Source organism: Pseudopodoces humilis, chromosome 4 (assembly GCF_049639895.1).
Source record: "Pseudopodoces humilis isolate 2021_Gansu_Grassland_sample_001 chromosome 4, ASM4963989v1, whole genome shotgun sequence".
In the NCBI taxonomy this organism is placed as follows: Eukaryota; Metazoa; Chordata; class Aves; order Passeriformes; family Paridae; genus Pseudopodoces; species Pseudopodoces humilis.
The window spans coordinates 31,038,177-31,056,881 of NC_142203.1; the positions used below are offsets into that span (position 1 = coordinate 31,038,177).

General features: G+C 41.1%; 1 protein-coding gene across 7 annotated transcripts in view; it reads right to left on the reverse strand.

Moving 5' to 3' along the window:
- Positions 1-18,705, reverse strand: part of GNE (glucosamine (UDP-N-acetyl)-2-epimerase/N-acetylmannosamine kinase) — a 39,416-nt gene that overhangs the window by 19,320 nt on the left and 1,391 nt on the right. The window contains exons 1-2 of one of the 7 annotated variants that reach the window (XM_088053966.1): positions 4,301-4,317; positions 2,498-2,607 (exon numbers count right to left, since the gene is read on the reverse strand). The exons of 1 other annotated variant lie outside the window; for it this stretch is intronic. Coding sequence is in view for 1 of the 6 variants with exons in the window: in XM_014260969.2 (XP_014116444.1) it covers positions 368-394 (27 nt within the window). In the remaining 5 variants the exon portion in view is untranslated. Of the gene's footprint in view, positions 1-367; positions 429-2,497; positions 2,608-3,100; positions 3,713-4,300; positions 4,362-18,705 lie in introns of those variants that run through there. 5 more of the 7 variants (XM_014260971.2, XM_014260970.2, XM_088053967.1 and 2 more) reach the window with 5 other exon arrangements.

Below are 18,705 nucleotides of genomic sequence, written 5' to 3' on the forward strand. Positions count from 1 at the left end.
AGCAATTTACTTATGGCAAATGGTGTGCACTTCATAAACAGTATACACAAGTGCAGCCCAAACTGTGGATACACAATACCTACTCCACTGATAATGGACACATAGTATGTAACAGAACAAATAAGTTCTGTTTCCAAAATTTAGAACACAAAAATATATATATTTTTTCTAGTTAAAGCTCAATTTTAATATTCTATTTCTACAAATAGGATATAAAAATTCTGTATAAGCAATATTTAAGTACTGTGAAGTTCAACTGTAATTAAACAGTAAAAAGACTTCTCCCTGCTCTGATGGAAACTTCTGTACAAGTAGAAAAATGATTCTGCTTTAGTAAATGAAAGTAGAAAATCTCATTCCCAATTACAGAATGGAACAAATTGCTGAGATGCATCCACTGACAGACTCTGTAAACAAAAAGAGAAAGTTTTTGATTGAGACAGTTTATGTATCTCCATGAAAACAAATTTTGGTGAGGTAAAACAAGTCAAACATTTACTTCCAAAGCTTTACATACCCTTTTGTAGGCCAAAGTACATTTAAAAAAATCAATAATACAGTATTAGATTAAATAAAACTATTAAAAAAGGATACAGCATTAAAAACCCCAAAATAACCCAAATTTCCTGTCCTCCCCAACAGAAATTACTCAGGTGTTACCAAGAGTTTAAATAAGTACCATCCTTTTGGTATAAATCTAATGTTATGTCAGATTTTTGCTCCACTGTGCAGACAGAACTTTTTCTGGATTAATGCACAAGGCTTGCTTATCCTTGCCTCAAAGCAGTATCAATCTCTCTACTGACATTATATTACAATTAGACAGTACATGATAATATTAACAAGAGCAATTCTATGCTCCTTTTAGATTGCATTCAAATTTTTTCAGTAAAGTTCTAAAAGAAAGGCCACAGTGACTTTACACTCTCATGAAACTTACAAAAATCAGCAACTTTTCAAGATTTCCCTATTTTAAAGACATTAGTATAGGTTTCATCAAACAAGACAAAACAATGCTTTGGTGTAATAGTAAAATTAGGGTAATCAAGAATCTATCCCAAGCTGTCAAATGTAAAGTGGTGTCTCTAGTCCACTTGCAATCTGTTATGGCTCTACAAAACTATGACTGGCAGTGACATTAGCCAGACTCAGATCTAACAGACCCACTGCTTTTCCTCATTTCTAAAACAACCTCTCTTTGGAGGTGGTTCTGAGCAGGACATCCTGTCATTATTTATGTAAAACCAGACATTAATTCAAATAAAATGGTGATCAATGTGATTCACCATTGATTAGCACAATATGAATGCCACTTCTAACACACCTATAAGCTTGTCTTCGAAACCGCATGAACAATATTAGTGTAACTAATAGCAAGCCTCTCACAAAACTCAAGCTGGCCACTGCTGCATACATATTCTATATTATATAAAACAAGAAGCCAAAGTAAAAAACTGCAAAATAAGGAAGTAACAAAGCAAACTTATCTGAAGTCTGTTAACTCCAAGTTACCTGTCTGAGCTAAGAGCATCATGACCCCTCTGACAAAGCAGATTCTTTTCATTTATGAAAAGCAGGCTTTTAAGAAGCATAACAGTTTTCTGTCCTCCTTTTTTCTTCAAGCATTGTCTAAAATTCTAAAAACCTTCCACCAAGACACAGAACATACCATCTAAAACGGTAGGTCTGTAAGAGAAAAAATAAAAGCTCATTTTTCACCATAACTACAGATCCAACAGAACTGAATCACTAGCCCACACATCTTTCCAGCCAAGAAGATCACATTTAATTACAATTGGTATTTGGCTGTAATAATGGTCTCTTGAAATAATTTTAGAGGTAGATGTGGAGACACTTCAAATCTGTCTGAATTGACCAGAATCAAAAGCAATTCCTGGCATTTGTCCATTTCAACTTCTGTTCAAATTACATTTCAAAGCAGAATTATTCCCAATACTGCCTTGAAACTCTAACACACTAGTTTCAAAAAGCTGCCAAGTGAGCCATGCACTGGCCTTGGTGCAGACAGGTTTTCTATCGCTGTCAATTTTAAACACCTGCTTCTCTGAAGAGCCAAAATATTTACCCTAGCATAACCTAGGTTACAATGCAATGTAAGTATCAACTGCATGTGGAAATTTGCCACTAATTAAAGTGGTTTATTGTTTTCTAGGATAACTTGGATGTTTCCTAAAGAAACACATAATGTATTGTTGTTAGTTTAATAACAGACATTATTCTATCCTGACTCTGACCTTTTCTGTGCCTAAATGCAAAAATAATTCTGTATTTTCAGACAGTATTCACTGTCAACAAGTAATGGCCAAGTCCTTTCAGCCACTAACAGCAAATTCCTTCAAGCAGAACTGTGATGACCTAGCTACAAAATTTTGTTATGACTGTGTTTTTTAATTTATTATCAGCTTCTGCGGGCAAATCATCTCTTTTCAGAACTGTTAACCAAAATTACTTGAAATAACTAATCACCAACACTTGCCTTCTAGTTTCTAGATGTTTGATAATATGCTGAGATTGAGCTACATGGAACTCTCTAGTTGGGGAATCCTCCTGTTCCAAGGTCTACCTCTTCCACTTTGCAGGGACTATCTTTAGCAGAAAGGAGAAGAAATAGAACAGTCTTCCATTAATGACTACTTGAAATAGTTAATTTTCATCTACTGCTCTTCTATATCCCATCCTAAACTTTTAGATTATTACAGATGCAAGGACTTTTTACAACTGGGAAATTCTGGGCCAGACTTAACAGCAGTCAAGCAGCTAATATTTCTGTTAGCAGCCCCCAGAGCATGAGACACCCCTCTATTACCATTTCACAGAAAAATGACACCACCTGTACATTCTGTATTCTACATTCACACCTCTGAAACACTGGGTTAAAAAATCAAAGACCCTGGCATATTCCCAGTCTCTACACTCTGTATATGCCCATGTATTGAGGGCAATTTCATCTTCACACTTGCTTTGCTATGTGGCATGCAGGATACTCTGCCCTGAACTCTTGCCACACCCTGTACCAGTATGTGTGTTCCCACCACCCTTTTCCACCCTTCGGTTCTACACCGCCTGTGTGCAAACACACCTGGGGCCTCTTCCTAGAGCCCAGTGCAGATGACCAAGCACCAAACCAAGTCCTTAAGACACCTCAGACACTTCAGTGAGCGTGGAAAAGCGTCCATTGCCCTGCACATGTGTTAGGGCAAAACATGCTCCCTACCATTCCCACACGAATGCGGCTGATATATTCACCAGGCCCCTTCCTGGTGAAGGATCATCCCCTGTGTTTCTCCAGAATACTGGTACACCAGGAATCACAGGATATGATGATTCCAATGCTGAATTGGAAGGGACCCACAAAGATCATCGAGTCTAACACTTATTGCTGCAGAGGACACCCCAAACACCCATGTGGCCGACAGCATTGTCCAGATGCTTCCTCAACCCTGTCAGGCTGGTGCTGTGACCACTTCTCTAGGGAGCCCGTTCCAGCCACCCTCTGGCTGAAGTGCCTTTTTCTAATACCCAGCCTAAACCGCTCTGACATTTCAGGCCATGCCCAAGTGGAGGGTCTGCCCTGGTACTCCCCTCCCTTCCGCACCCCCCATACGCCGGCAAAAGCCACTACTGCAGCCGGCCGCTCTCCCTGTTCTTCTCGACGCTGCCCTGCGGGCTCTTGATCCCCGCTTTCCCCGGGAGACCGCGCCCGCATCTCCGGGGTTCTGGACGCCCGCATTTCACGGGGACGGGCCCCGCCCCCGCGGAGCTCCCGCCCCCGCGGAGCTCCCGCCCCCGCGGAGCTCCCGCCCCCGCGGAGCTCCCGCCCCCGCGGAGCTCCCGCCCCCGCGGAGCTCCCGCCCCCGCGGAGCTCCCGCCCCCGCGGAGCTCCCGCCCCCGCGGAGCTCCCGCCCCCGCGGAGCTCCCGCCCCCGCGGAGCTCCCGCCCCCGCGGAGCTCCCGCCCCCGCGGAGCTCCCGCCCCCGCGGAGCTCCCGCCCCCGCGGAGCTCCCGCCCCCGCGGAGCTCCCGCCCCCGCGGAGCTCCCGCCCCCGCGGAGCTCCCGCCCCCGCGGAGCTCCCGCCCCCGCGGAGCTCCCGCCCCCGCGGAGCTCCCGCCCCGCGGAGCTCCCGCCCCCGCGGAGCTCCCGCCCCCGCGGAGCTCCCGCCCCCGCGGAGCTCCCGCCCCCGCGGAGCTCCCGCCCCCGCGGAGCTCCCGCCGCCTCCCCGCACGTCTGCGGCGCGCCCGGCCCAGCCTGGGCCCAGGCTCCGGCGGCCTCCTCGCATTCACCTTGCCCTGCGCCAGGACCGCGGCGGCGGCGCCGGACCGCTCGCATCCGCCGGCAGCAAGCCCCGCCCTCGCAGGAAATGAGCGCGGAGGAGGCGCAGCCCCTCGCCGCGCCCCGCAGCTGCCCCGCTGGCCACAGGGGCAGCTTAGGACCCAACACTAGCTTATCAACCAGACTACGGCACTGAGTGCCACATCCAGTCTTTCCTTAAACACCTCCAGGGACGGTGAGTCCGTTGCATTGGCAGCCCATTCCAATGTCTAATCACCCTTTCTGTGAAGAAATTCTTCCTAAAGAGGAAGCACCTCCTTGAGGTGAGACAGTTTCTTCTTGTCTGTTATCTGCATATATATATGCTCCATATATACACATCTGAGCCATCTAGTTAAAACTGCTGGATAGTCTCACAGCGTCAGTGGCAATTGCCATCATATTAAGAGGTTTCAAAGTGAGTGCCATCAGGGAACTACGGCTATGGGGCTGCTGTAGGAGATGCACAGTTAGGACAAGCACAGCCTACAGGGGTGTATGGAAGAATAAGGCAGTTGCAGGCTCTGAGTTGCAGCCCTCCAGCCAGGGCACCTGCCAGTAGCGTTAAGTTTTAAACCCTTTAAGACTTGCCTGTGGGAATTTAAAGTGCTGATTTGACTGTTTCCCAAGAGATCTAGAAAGGATCTTATCCTATGCTGACGTTCAGAAAGTCCTCAGACAGCTGCGGTTCAATGAATCATAGCTCCTCAAAGACTCAGTGTATTGAGAATATTGCAGCACACCCACTTCTGAAATTACTAGGCACTTTTTCTTGCAATACTGACCGTATGTAGTAATAGCAACTGGAAGGCACCTTAGGTTCAATTCATGTCCAATTTAAATTATTTTCATTGTTCTCTGCATCACTAAATTTCCTTTATGCACATTGCTTAAAAACCCATGTACATTCTGGAAATGTCAAATAAATGTGAATTGTCTCCTGTAAATGCTTTCAGGTTGTGATAAGATTACCAGCATCTATGGTTAGTTTCACTGAAACAAAATGCTGAAGAGCCTGAATCATATTTGAGCATGAGTGTATGGAAGTGTGAACATATGGACAGACACTGGTTTATACTAGTACTAACACAGCTAGAAGCATCTACATTGAGTTAATTAGTCTTACAACAGCATCAGTGCATCTCTTGATGTGATTTTTCTGTAAATGTTCTAATGGTGTTTCAGCATGTTGCAGTAGAAGGTGCAGAAGAAACAAGAAAGTTTATGCTCCTTTTGGTTATTTCTCACAGACCTCACATATTACATGAATAAGATTAAATTTTTCTTGTTACTGAGTGAGCCCTGCCTCAAGGCTTTCCAGCAGAGAGAAAAATGCTTTGCAGAGAGATGAGATAGGAGGAGAAGCCTCAGCCCATATATCTGCCTGCTCCAATTTGTTTTATGCCTTTCTGCTCAAAATCTCCAATGACACTGTGAAGAAGGCCTCTTGTCCTTGACAAGTCCTGTGGCTGTGAAGGGGTTTATTAGAGGAGCAGGGTCTCAGTACCCAGATAATTCATTTGCACTTCCCTCATCAGAAAGCTCTGCAGGAATAGTAAAGACTCTGCAAAGACTAAATGGACATTAGTGTCAAAGTGCTGGGAAATGTTTGAGATGAGGACATTACTTCTTTCGGGAGAGGTCATGTTGCTTAAGATCTGAAGAGCAGAACCAAGGTCAGTTCTTTGTTTGCAGCTGGTTTGGATTTGTAGGAAACCCATCCTGTAAGATGGGTGAAAGGGTGCTCAACTGGGATGATCTGTGCATGACTGTGACCAGGAGATGGATAGTGTGGACAGACAGAATCAGTAGGACTCTGATCTTCTGCACTGGTGCTAAGCACTGTGTTGCTTATTCCCACTGAAAGCAGAGAATAATGACTTTTCAACATCTGTCTCACATAACTGAGATCAAGGTGGCAAAAACTTCCACTAAGATTTTCAAAAGCAGCTGTCCATATCAATTCTGTACTGTCTAGCCTGAAACACCTGAAAGCAACTTAAATTTTAAAAATCAGGGCTTTCAGAAAAGCAGGTCTTTCTAACACGCCAAAGAGATAACCTGTGAAAGATTCTGGCACAGTCGCTACTGTGAATGCACTCCATTACAAATATCCCTTGTAGGAAGAGACCAAGTATCACGTGCTACATGATATAAGGAGAATATAAACTTGTTTATATGTAATAATTAATGTAATTAATAATAATAATGTAATTGTAATAATAATGTAATTAATGTAAACTTCCCTTGTTAGGGAAAGCCTAACAAGTTTCAACTTCCTGTATTCTCCTGTTTATTCTTCCCAGTTAAAACTACCAGGTAAGCTGTGCAGTTAATAGCAATTGTAGGCAGCCACATCACAGTTCATATCTGATGTTTCATAGAAGGGGAAGAGATCAGGGATAAGACAATGCCATAGATGCTAAGAGGGAAATTTGGGGATTTATTCTTTTCTCATCACAATACAGATCTCTTACATCTTTGCTCAGTGTCTTATGCTAACACAAAATGGGTATCTACACGAGCTAAGACTGTAAGACACAGAATTCCCAGCTAAGGGAGAGGAAATCCATAACTGTATGAAAATTTGTTCTTTGTCTCTGGAAAGATACTGTCAAAGGAAATCAATGAAGCTAGTGCAGGGAGCTGTCTTATGACAAGCAGTTGAGGGACCTTATCATTCTCTATATGTACCTGAAGTGAGATTATAGCAAGGTGGGGATCAGTTTCTTCTCCCAAGTAACACGTGATAGAAAAGAGGAAGTGGCCTCAAGGTGTTCCAGTGGAGGTTTATTCTTGGATATTCAAAAATAGTTATTCACTGAAAGGGTTATCTAGCTTTATAAGCAGCTGCCCAAGGAAGTACTGGAGTCACCATCCCTAGAATTATTTAAAAGGCACATAGATGTGGCACTCAGGGACATGATTTAATGTTGGACTTGGCAGTGTTGTATTAATGGTTGGACTTGATGACCTTAAGGTTCTTTTCCAATCTAAATAATTCCATGAGTCAGTGTTAAAATTAGGTGCTTCAAAAACTCAGGTAACAAGACAGTTGTGAATCTCATTGACATAATTATGAATTAGATAAAAAACATTGCATACTTTTTTTTAACGTTTCCAATGTTCTATAATAGATTACAGTTCCTTTTTTCCTTATTGGAAAGATGTCATATTCTGGTGTCTGGTGTGTTACAAAATAATGGCATTTGTACATACCCTATAAAATGTGAGTAAAGTTTATTGTAACTAGCTAGAGTTGTAGAATGTGATAGATGCATGGCATAAAAAGTAACCTATGTTGTAGAGAATTCTTTGATCAGGAGTGTGTGTGTGGGCCAAGATAATATCCATCTAAAACCCATGCACAGCACTGGAAAGTGTACTCGAAACTTCAATTGTTGTTTTTTTTTCTCAGTTCACTAAATGTCTTGAGCCTTTGTCTTAATTTCAGCTAAAAAACCCACCAAACCACAAAACTTTTCTTTCCCACTCCCTCTATCTAAAAAAGGAGTTTTTAGATAAACAGTTCCACTATTTATCTAAAAATAGTGGAACTGACCCACTTTTTTTTGTCATCATGTTACTAACTCTGCTTGTGTCATTTCATTCTTTAAAAGGGTCTGTTTTCTACACCTGTAATCAATGCTGTTAAGGTTAAGTCTTGTGTGTTTCTTCTGAAGCTCCGCTCCTTGTTCAGTCCTGCTGGAATGATTGCTGCTGATTTGTTGACATCCATTGGTTCAACATACCCAAGTGTGCGAAACAATAAAGGTAAGAAGACTTTCAGAAGCCATGAAAATAAGCCTCAGAAAAGAAAAAGTAGAGAACTTAGAGCTAGTTGCAGCCCCCTCCATCCCCTGCGAACCCCTCTCTGGGAATGTTTCTTCCATCCCAGCCCGGGGTCCCTGCCTCCCCGCTTTTAATTCGTCTGTTACAGCGCCTCAGACGCGGGGGGAGAAGTCGTTGTTGGTGATACCTTTCCCAACTTTTTCTGGTGTTGGAGCGGTGCCGGCCGGTTCTTGTTACGGTAAAGGGGTCCAGAGCCTCAGGCTGCACGGAGAGCCCAGGCACAGCCAGCACGCCCAGCACAGGCGCCTGCCGCTGTTCGCAGCTCAGAGGAAGCGAGGAGCCTGCCCGCTGCCGCTGTACAAACGGCTGGCACTGGAAACTGCTCGGGTGATGGTTTGGCTTTGCCCAACTCTGGTCACACAAATTTAACACGGAATCCTGAATTTTTTCAGTCCAACCCAGAGACTGCCTCAGTTCTGGCAAGAACTGGGGACCCTCCAGGGACCAATTTGAAAACTAATTCAGTATGTTTGACTGACTGGTCTGATATTAGACGAAATTTCAGACAGGATAATGATTTTGACTCTTTAAATGGTCAGCTTCTAGCCAGGCCGGTGAGGTATGGTAAAAACAATCAAAATCCTCAATACAAACACATTATGATATCAAAGAACTCAGACAAGCAATAAAAGATAGCGGGCTGACTTCTCCATATTTTAATAATGTGGGGAAAAGTATTTTTAATTCTTACGAGCGGGTTCCAGCAGATTGCCACAACGTGGCTTCTATGATTTTATCTAATTCGCAGTACATCTTATGGGACTTAGAGTGGAGAAAGCTTCTCAATAGAGTAACAGAAGATTATGTGGGTGGTCCTTATGCTCTATTAACCATTGCTCAATTAGCTGGTGATGCACCAAATGACAGGCTGGAGGATCAGGCAGTTTTCCTGCCTAGGCCTGTGCTCAGAGATATAAAAAACGCTGCAAGAAAAACCTTGCTCACTGTTGAACCGGCAGGTAGTCAAGCCAATGCTCACTCTACAATAATGCAAGGCGAAACTGAGGCCTACGGTGCTTTTTTTAGAGCGACCAACACAAGCTGTCAAAAGGCAATGCCCTGATGAACAGGCTCACCCTTATAGTCTTAAAAGCCTTGCTTTTATTAATGCAAATGAGGAATGCAAGAAAGTTATTTTAGCTTTGCCTGACCGGCCCCCAACTGTTCCTCAAATGCTTTCAGCTTGCAGCAAACTTAGCCCCCAGAGGACCTTGCTAGGGTACAAGCTAATGCTCTTGGGGAACAGATTCTAAAATCCCAAGATTTATTGGGAGAAAAGCTGGGAGATAAACTCGAAAAGGTTTTGAAAGCTCTTGTGACTGTGCAATTTGGTACAAAAGCCAAAGAGCTTTGTTTTAACTGTGGAAAGCCTGGTCACAGGAAAAAGGATTGTCCTGTACTGGTACCACAAGCTAAGCCATCTACTGTTTGCCCTCGATGTCAGAAAGGGAAACATTATGTGAAGAATTGTCATCCTCATTTTGACATCGATGGTAATCCCTTGCTGTTAAACTCAAAAGGCAGCACGGGCCAACACACGATGAAACAAGTAGTGGCACCCCAGTTGCCAAAAAATTTAGTTACCTCGGCTTTACCTGGAAGGAACCCAAATCAGATGTTATTTATGCCCCAGCCACCCATCCCTCAGGTGGCTCCACCCTACTACCCCCAGGGGCAAGGTTTGAGTTGGCAACTTCAAAATAAATATGCCTTTTAAAAGACTTCTGTTATGAAGGTATCCCCACAGAAATTACTGGCATTTCTCAACAAAGACAAGACTTTAATTATATACAAGCACAGCAACAGAATTTTTGGACTTTCCTTTCAGCTGTTGTTTCAGCAGACTGCAAACAAGCGCTAATAATTTCAGCTCTTGCATTTAGTATTCCTGCTGTGATTCAACCAAAAACACCTATAGCTATTGCATTGTTTTACCTATGGATACACACAGACAAAATATGTATCAAGAGACTCCACTTCCAACTAATCAAGTTGTGCACCCAGAGGTGCCATTTGGGAATCCTACCCCGAGTTTTGATGTCTTTTGGGTAGAACACATGGGCCTTGACCAACCAGAACTGACTTGCAGCCTGACTCATCTTGGTAGAACAGTTTCTATCACAGGCATGCTGGACACTGGCACAGATGTCACTGTGATATCTCACAGGTTTTGGCCGAGTGATTGGAATTTAGTGTCACCTCTGGGCACCCTCACAGGGACTGGAGGCACCACTGTGTGTCTGCAAAGTGAATCCAGGATTACTGTTACAGGTCCTGAGGGGAAGACAGCAACAGTATGTCCCTTCCTTGTGCAGAAGCCTCTCACTGTATGGGGGAGAGACTTAGTGTCCCAGTGGGGAGCAAAAGTACAAGTGGACCCCTGATGGGGACCACACCAAAGCCCACCATTCTAAAGCTGTCATGGAAAACTGATAACCCTGTTTGGATTGATCAATGGCCTTTAACAGAGAAAAGAAGTAAGTAACCTTAAAAACTTAGTAAAAAACAGTTGCAAAAAGATCACGTTACACCTGCAAGTAGTCCCTGGAATTCACCAGTGTTTGTCATCCACAAGAAGACTTCTAATTCCTGGAGACTACTTCACAACCTGAGGAAGATCAATGAAGTAATTGAGGACACGCAACCTGGACTCCCCTCTATGTCAATGATTCCAAGAGACTGGCCTCCCGTTATCCTTGATTTAAAGGACTGGTTTTCCAACATTCCACTCCATCCAGAGGATGCACTGAGGTCTGCTTTTTAAGTTCCAGCTATCAATAGAGGAGAACCACTGCAAAGATATCACTGCTAATCTTTGCCTCAAGGGATGAAAAATTCTCCCACCATTTGCCAATATTTTGTTGTACAAGCTCTGTCTCCAGCTCAACAGAAGCACTCACAATCTGCGATTCTACACTACATGGATGATTTGCTTATTGCAGCACCAACACGAACAGAAATGGAACAAATTCGTGACAGTGTTGTTACCGAAATTCAAAAGGCCGGACTGGAAATTTCTACATCCAAAATTCAAAATGTCCCACCCTGGAAATATCTGGGATGGAGGATGACTGAACAAACAATTACTCCACAGAAAATAAAACTCTGGACCAGTGGCAACACCTTGCAAGATTTACAACAGCTTTTGGGAGAAATTAATTGGGTCAGATCTATTTTGGGAATTACCAGTGATGAACTTGCCCCACTCTTTGACTTATTAAGAGGAGACTGTGACATCAAATCTCCTAGGACTTTAACACCTGAAGCTCAAGCATCCCTTGAAAATGTCACAGAAGCTTTCCAAAGGAGACAAGCCCATCAATGTGCTCCAGAAAAGCCCTTTATTCTTGCAGTTTTGGGAGAAAAACTGCAACTTTATGGTCTCATTTTTCAATGGGACCCTTGTGAAAGAGATCCTTTGTTAATAATGGAATGGGTTTTTCTTCCTTACAAGTCCCCAAAGACAATTTTTACAACTAGGGAGATGACAGCACAAATTATAATTAGAGCCAGAACAAGGTTGTTAACTTTAGCAGGCCAAGATTTTGCAGTTATTTATTTGCCTCTGATAAACGACAACCTTGATTGGGCATTGCAAAATTCAGATGATTTGCAAAATGCATTGTTGAATTTTTCAGGTGTTTGTTCTATTCATTACCCAGCCCATAAATTGTTGCAAATAAAATTGAGCTTTAGAGAAAAACCCATGTTGAGTGAAGAGCCTTTAAGTGCTGTAATTCTCTTCACTGATGGATCAGGGAAAACACACAAATCAGTAACAGTATGGCTAAATCAAACAACAAAAACATGGGAATCAGATATTCAAACAGTGAGGGGATTTCCCCAAATTACTGAATTAGCTGCTGTAGGCAGGGCCTTTCAGCTTTTTCCTTTTAATTTCATTACAGATTCTGCTTATATTGCTAATGTAGTTAAAATAGTAGAAGGATCAGGTTTAAAATATGTTGGAAATGATGTTTACTTTCAAGCTTTTATACAATTTTACAATACAGAACTAATCCATGTTTTGTTTCTCATGCTAGGGCTCATTCTTCGCTCCCAGGATTTTTAGCAGAAGGAAACGCAAGAGCGGATAAGCTGGCAATGGTTGTTTCTAATACTTTGCCAAACATTATTGAACAAGCAAAACTAAGTCACGCCTTCTTTCACCAAAATGCACAAGCACTTGTGCGGATGTTTCACATTTCCAAAAGTCAAGCTAAAGCCATCATTAGTACTTGCCCTGACTGTCAGCTTGTGCAACCTGTTTCTATAGGAGCTGTCAACCCACAGCGTTTGCAAAGCCTGCAGCCACGGCAAACAGACATTACTAAGCACCCTTCCTTTGGGAAATTTAAAAATATTCATGTATGAGTTGAAACCTTTTCAGGTGCAGTTTTTGCTTCTGTCCACGCAGGAGAAACAGCTAATCATGCCTGTCAACACTTTTTGCAAGTATTTGCTTCACTAGGGGTACACTGAGAAGTAAAAACAGACAATTGCCCTGCATATGTAGCCCAAAAATTGGCCACATTTCTGATGGACTGGGGTGTTCGCCACTCTTTTGGAACTCCCTACTCCCCCACAAGCCAAGCAATTATTGAAAGGACACATCACACCCTAAAATGTGTTCTAGATCAGCAGAAGGGGGGAGCAGAGATGACACCACAGATGAGATTGAGCAAAGCTTTACATGTTTTTAATTTCTTGAACAGCTCTTTTGCAGAACCTGATCCACCAATTTTTAGGCATTTTTCAAATAACACACAGGCAAAATTAGAGGAAAACACCTGTTTTAATTAGAAACCCTGAGACAGGACAAATTGAAGGCCCTTTTCAACCAGTAACTTGGGACAAAGGGTACGCTCGTGTCTCCACAGGTGCCAGACCTAAGTGGGTTCCAGCAAAGAACGTCAAACCATATTGCACAGAAGAACATGCTGATGAGTCCAAGAGCAGAGAGACAAGCACGGAGACATGAAACAAACAGAGAGCCCACGAGTCCTTCCTGACAAACCTTGTTCATCTGTGGAACCTGCAAACCCTGATTTTTATGTCATTGTAAAAAATGTGTAAATTGCTGATTTCATGGACTCCTTTGGCAAAAACATGGTATTTTTTGCTACAGAGAGTATATCCCCCCATTGAATTTGCAAAGGTGAAATTACCCCTTCTTTTTTTTTTGTTATAGGTAGCTAGTCCCCAAGCAAATTTGAGAAAGTACAAGAGTAGAACCTGGGAAATAAGATATATGGAAGGGTCTTTTGCCAAAAAATAGTTCACAAAAACGATGGAGCTGAATGAAGTATTATGCTGGTACTTGCTGGTCTTGCTTGTTCTGTGCAGAGCAGATTTGCCTGTAGAACAACCAAAAACAAATGTTTGCCTTAGCCAAGGCTGCAGGCTCAGACACCATATGCCTGTCCGATTCAAATCCAGAAAAGCCGTTTTCAACCTGTCTAGTTGGTGTCCCAGTAAAACACTGGCCAATACCCATATATTATGATCCCTTGACCAAAACGGGAGCAATCTTGTGACTGATTGGAACATTTGGACCAAAGGACTTCCAAAAGCAGAATCTGAACCCCAAGAATTGGAAATTCTTGGTTCTTTGACAATGGATTTTCAGGTAGCAATTCATGAGAGAATGATTCTCCAAAGTGCAATGTCACTCCCAATTATCCTCCTTATAGGAACTACAGTTTTTGGTGGAATTACTCAGACAGTTGGTGTAAATTTTCCAGGGCTGACCAATATCCATGACAATTACCAGAAGGATATTGGTTCATTTGTGAAGATAGGGCTTGGCAAGGTATTCCATCACACCTTGAAGGTGGTCCATGCAGCACTGGAGAACTCACTATGCTAGCACCTAAAACAGTCATTAAGAAAAAACATACAGGAAAAAGATTTATCCACCGGTATGATGAAAATTGTCAGAATAATTTTAGACCCTGAAAGGCTGCAGAAAGAGCTTCAGCAGGTTTGCTACTACCCCAGCTTGCCTCAGCAATGGCATTGAAACAATTAGATGAGGTAAGATGTTGGCTGAGTAAACAGACCAATGCCACATGCCTTGCAGTCAGTGATATGCTGACTGATGTCACTGGTGTTAGACATGCTACCCTTCAAAAGGTAGAGCAGCAATTGATTTTCTCTTACTGGCACATGGACATAGTTGTGAGGAATTTGAAGGATTATATTGTATGAACTTTTCTGACCACTCTGAGTCCATCCACAAAAGCATACAAAAGCTGGAGGATTTAACATCTCAAATTAAAAGAGAAAATGAATTATGGTTAGACGATTTGTTCGAAGGATGGAACTTTGCAACTTGGTTAAAGCAGCTTTGCAAAATAGGCTTGTATGTTTTAATGGTTGTGGTGATATTAGCAATAATGCCTTGTATGCTTCAGTGTGTTTGATGAGTGATGAACAAAGCTGTCAAAGTTTTTATTGTACAAGGAACCACAGTAAGTTCTCAAAATCTTACAAAGGTAGTAGATGCAAGTATAGATATAGATGAAGGCTTTGAATTAAGACCCTCTAATGGACAGGCCTTATTTGAATAAGAATAATTATTTTATATATATTTTATATATTTATAATATATATACTTATATACTTATATATATATTTATTATTATAATAATATATTGTTATATATATATTATAACATATATATTTATATAATATAATATAATATTTATGTATTACTTATTTGAATCCTTGGAATAGACCAGATCTTTACAGCCTGTAATTGCTGTGGTTTAAAATATCAGTGCTTAAAGTGAGTAAGAGAAGTACCTTAAACAAGCAAAGAGGAATACATTAAGTATTAAAAGACTTTAAGTTTTGCTGATGTACCTTTATGTAGAAAAAGTATTGCAGTAGACCTGTGTAACACAAGGTAGTTAATAAGCGACAAAGTTAAGAAAGTCTTTGTGGTTGTTCCAAGAGGGGGAATTGTGGGAAACAGTAAAGGTAAGAAGATTTTCAGAAGCTGTGAAAATGGGCATCAGAAAGAAAAGGCAGAGAACTTAGAGCTAGCTGCAGCTGCAAGGCCTGAAAGTAAAGAAATGCAATAACACAGTATGCAAGGATGTTAAACAACAGTTGAGTTTTTAGGCTTGGCCAAGACAGACCTTAAGACTGCAGAAAAATATGCTTACCAGGACAGTAGAAAGCTTTAAGTTTAATACTGTGTTATTCTATTTCTATTGTTAATAGAAAGCTTGTTTGCTTTCTATTAACAATAAACAATTGTTTGTAAGCTTTAGCAATATGCTATTGGCTGAAAAAATTATAAAATGTTCTGTAACAAAGAGATCTTGAGCTGCTTGTGGCAGATGTGAGCTTGTGCCATCTCCTGTATCTGCAGCTGAGACTGGTGCCCGAAATAAAAACTTGTGACGTGTCACCCAGCAGTCCCATCCCATTTGTGAAAAATTAACCTCCAACACCCAAGCTGGCTTCAAACCAGTTAGACTTCAACCATGATGGCAGCCTAGGCTGGCGTGATTCTTGTAGTGTAATTCTTCCTCTTATTGTGCTGTACATCTCCACCCCTTCATCAATAGACAGTGTGGTTCACTTAAAACAATTTGGGGAATGTTCAAAATTAAATGAGTAGAGCTGCTGTACATACTCAGAGTATTTGGACGTGAGTCAGCACAGAACCAATTTGATTGGAAGCTGTCATCACTAGGTAAGACAATGGGTAACTTTGCCAAATACAAGATCCCAATTTCCACCTCAGGTGCAGGTGGGAGAATTATTTGTTATACATGAATATTATATATTACATATATTTATAATACTCATATGTGTGTGTGTATATATATATATATATGCATGTATGTATATGTGTATATATACACACACACATGCATTTATTTAGATATATATATATATCTATTTATTTGAATACCTGGTTGAGGAAACCATGCAGAAGAAACCAAGTTTGCAACAGCATCTTTTGTGAAAGTCCGGAAGGAAAATTCTGTTAAGCTTTCCCAGTTCTGTTCCCAGTTTCCAGACTGCCTAATTTTTTCACTTCAAATTGACATGAAATGCTGAAAAGAAAGCTAAAAATCTGGCAGGAAGGAGGAATCAAACTCTGTCCACTTCTCACTATTAATAAATACCTCCCATGTTGCACACAGGTCTAGAGATTTCTCTTTGTTCTTCTTGTCCAACTGGTTTTGTTTTTTTGGGTTTTTTTTTCATCTCTCCTAATCCTTTTCAGGCTCTTTGGCATCCTACTTGAATGCAAGTATGTTTTTCAATGTGATCATCAGATGACAAATATTTGAAATATTGTGTCTTCTCTGGTAATTGCTAATTTCTAATTTTAAGGAGTACTAATTCCACTACATAATTACAAAAAAAAAGAAATCCATTAAGAAGTGATCCAGTATCAGGACTAAAGAATTATAATAATGAACATGCATTTTCACCCTTTATGCCATATTAAAATAATTTCTTTCATATGTAGTTTGTGGATTTTGGCTATTAACTGCACTAGGAAAAAAAATGTGATGAAAGAAGAAAATGACATTGTAAAGTTACAGTTACAATACAAAGCAGATAGTTTACACTTAACAAGAGAGATGAGGAAACTTTGTGAGACACAATATAAAATGGACAATGAAGTGTAGCAGTAGCTACCCTTCACTAAGTCTATCCTGTCTTTTATTATTAGGTGAGTTATTCAAATGTCTCCTTTAATCATCTGACTCTGAGAGGAATCTTAGACCCTAACCTATTACATGGCTACTATAATTACCTGAAACAATTTCAGATTTTCCATCTGAAGAAGCTTACAGAAATACAACAGAAGGCTTAAGTGCCAGTAAAAAGCACAGTGATATCAGGCATTCCAAAAAAGTACATCTGCAGTCTTGATTCTGGGTCAAGAATAAAATCTCTTCATTTTTTTCAAGTATCTGTAGCCCTTATTTTCATTATCAGAAATGTCCAGAAAAACTTTGGTTTTTCCAAACAACAAATAAAGTCATAGAAAAGTAAAAACAAACACACAATTTTAAAAAGAGATTCTGTTTCTAAAGCCTTCAACCAACAAACCTTCTGTAAATGTGCTTTGATTGGACAATAAATCAAGACCTTGATGATGAAAAGAAAATTTTTGGAATTCAGGATGACATTAAGGAAAAAAACCAAAAAGCCCCACATGCTAAATTGCCATTTACTTCTTTCCTTCTGGCTTTTTCATACTAATTTGGAAAAAAAGTCACATGAAGAGAATCTGAGTCAGCTGTTATTCTAGAAGAGTCTAATTTTCTCAGCTGGATTTGCTATCCATGTTCTTTTATTAAAGCTTTGATTTAATACCAGATGTTTTAATGAAAAATTGTCCATAATTACAGAGCCATATAAGTAACTGCTAAAATATTCCCTGATTTTTGCAGGAAGACCAACTCTTCAACAAATGTTCTAACAAAACATCCATGTCCTTAGGCTGTGCTGAGTCCCTCTGGGAAAGGCCATACACTATGAAGAGAACAGCAGCCCATTTTCCCAAGGACTTCTGTGTGACAGGGTGTAGGAGGTTACTCAGAATCGTGTGGACACAAACCACTTTCTGACTGGCCTGGCTGCTGAGGCAGTATTTATAAAAAACTCAGCCTGAGTGTCACTGACAATGAGACTCCAGGTTGTGAGAGTCTCTCCCTCTTACTTTTCCTGTGCTTTTTGAAACACTCTTGTGTGTCTCTGAAAGGCAGTTTGAAATACTGGCATTGTGTGGCATGCTCTCATGCCTGTATCTTCTCATAAAAGATTAAAGATTGAGCTCAAACTTTTGATTAGAATTAAAATTTGATTACAATTTTAAGAAAAAGCATACAATTTGAACATGATTTTGGAAAGGACATTCCTGTATTTTCAAAGCTAAGTACTTTGAGTAAAAATCAATATGGTTGTCTTCTACCACATGAAATCATGCTTATTTACAGAAAATATTATGGGTGTCCTTGACTCTGTCCTATTGTCAGTTTTGTATAGGCCATAAAAATCTGCCTTCCCCAGGCAGCACAGTGTTGATGGGATTCATGTCCCTGAGTGTGGGCTGCCAACCTTCTTACTAGTTAAAATTCTCCAGGCTTCAGGTAGACTTGTTAAGTGTGATATGCTTAAGGAGCAATGAAGCAGAGGTGAGAAATCTTCTAGTAGAAGACTGCTCCCAAGTCAGACAGTCCACATAGCTCCTGTGTGCTGACATTCTCATTTAAAATCCTGGGGGATGTGCAAACTTCTTGTTTGCACTCTTGATTTCCTTAGTATGAATGGAGAGCTTTGTTAATTTTCACTTTAGTCCCTGAGCTTTAGTACTCTTTTTTTACTCTTTAGTGTCTGGTGTGCTGACATGGTGGTTTCAGATTTGGACTCAGAGTACCATAGGAAAACACCTCTACAGGAGAGCAAAAAATGTCAATTAATTTCTTACTTAAATACAACAGAAATATTTTCAGTGCATTTTGGAAATCCGTTTCTTTAAAACCTA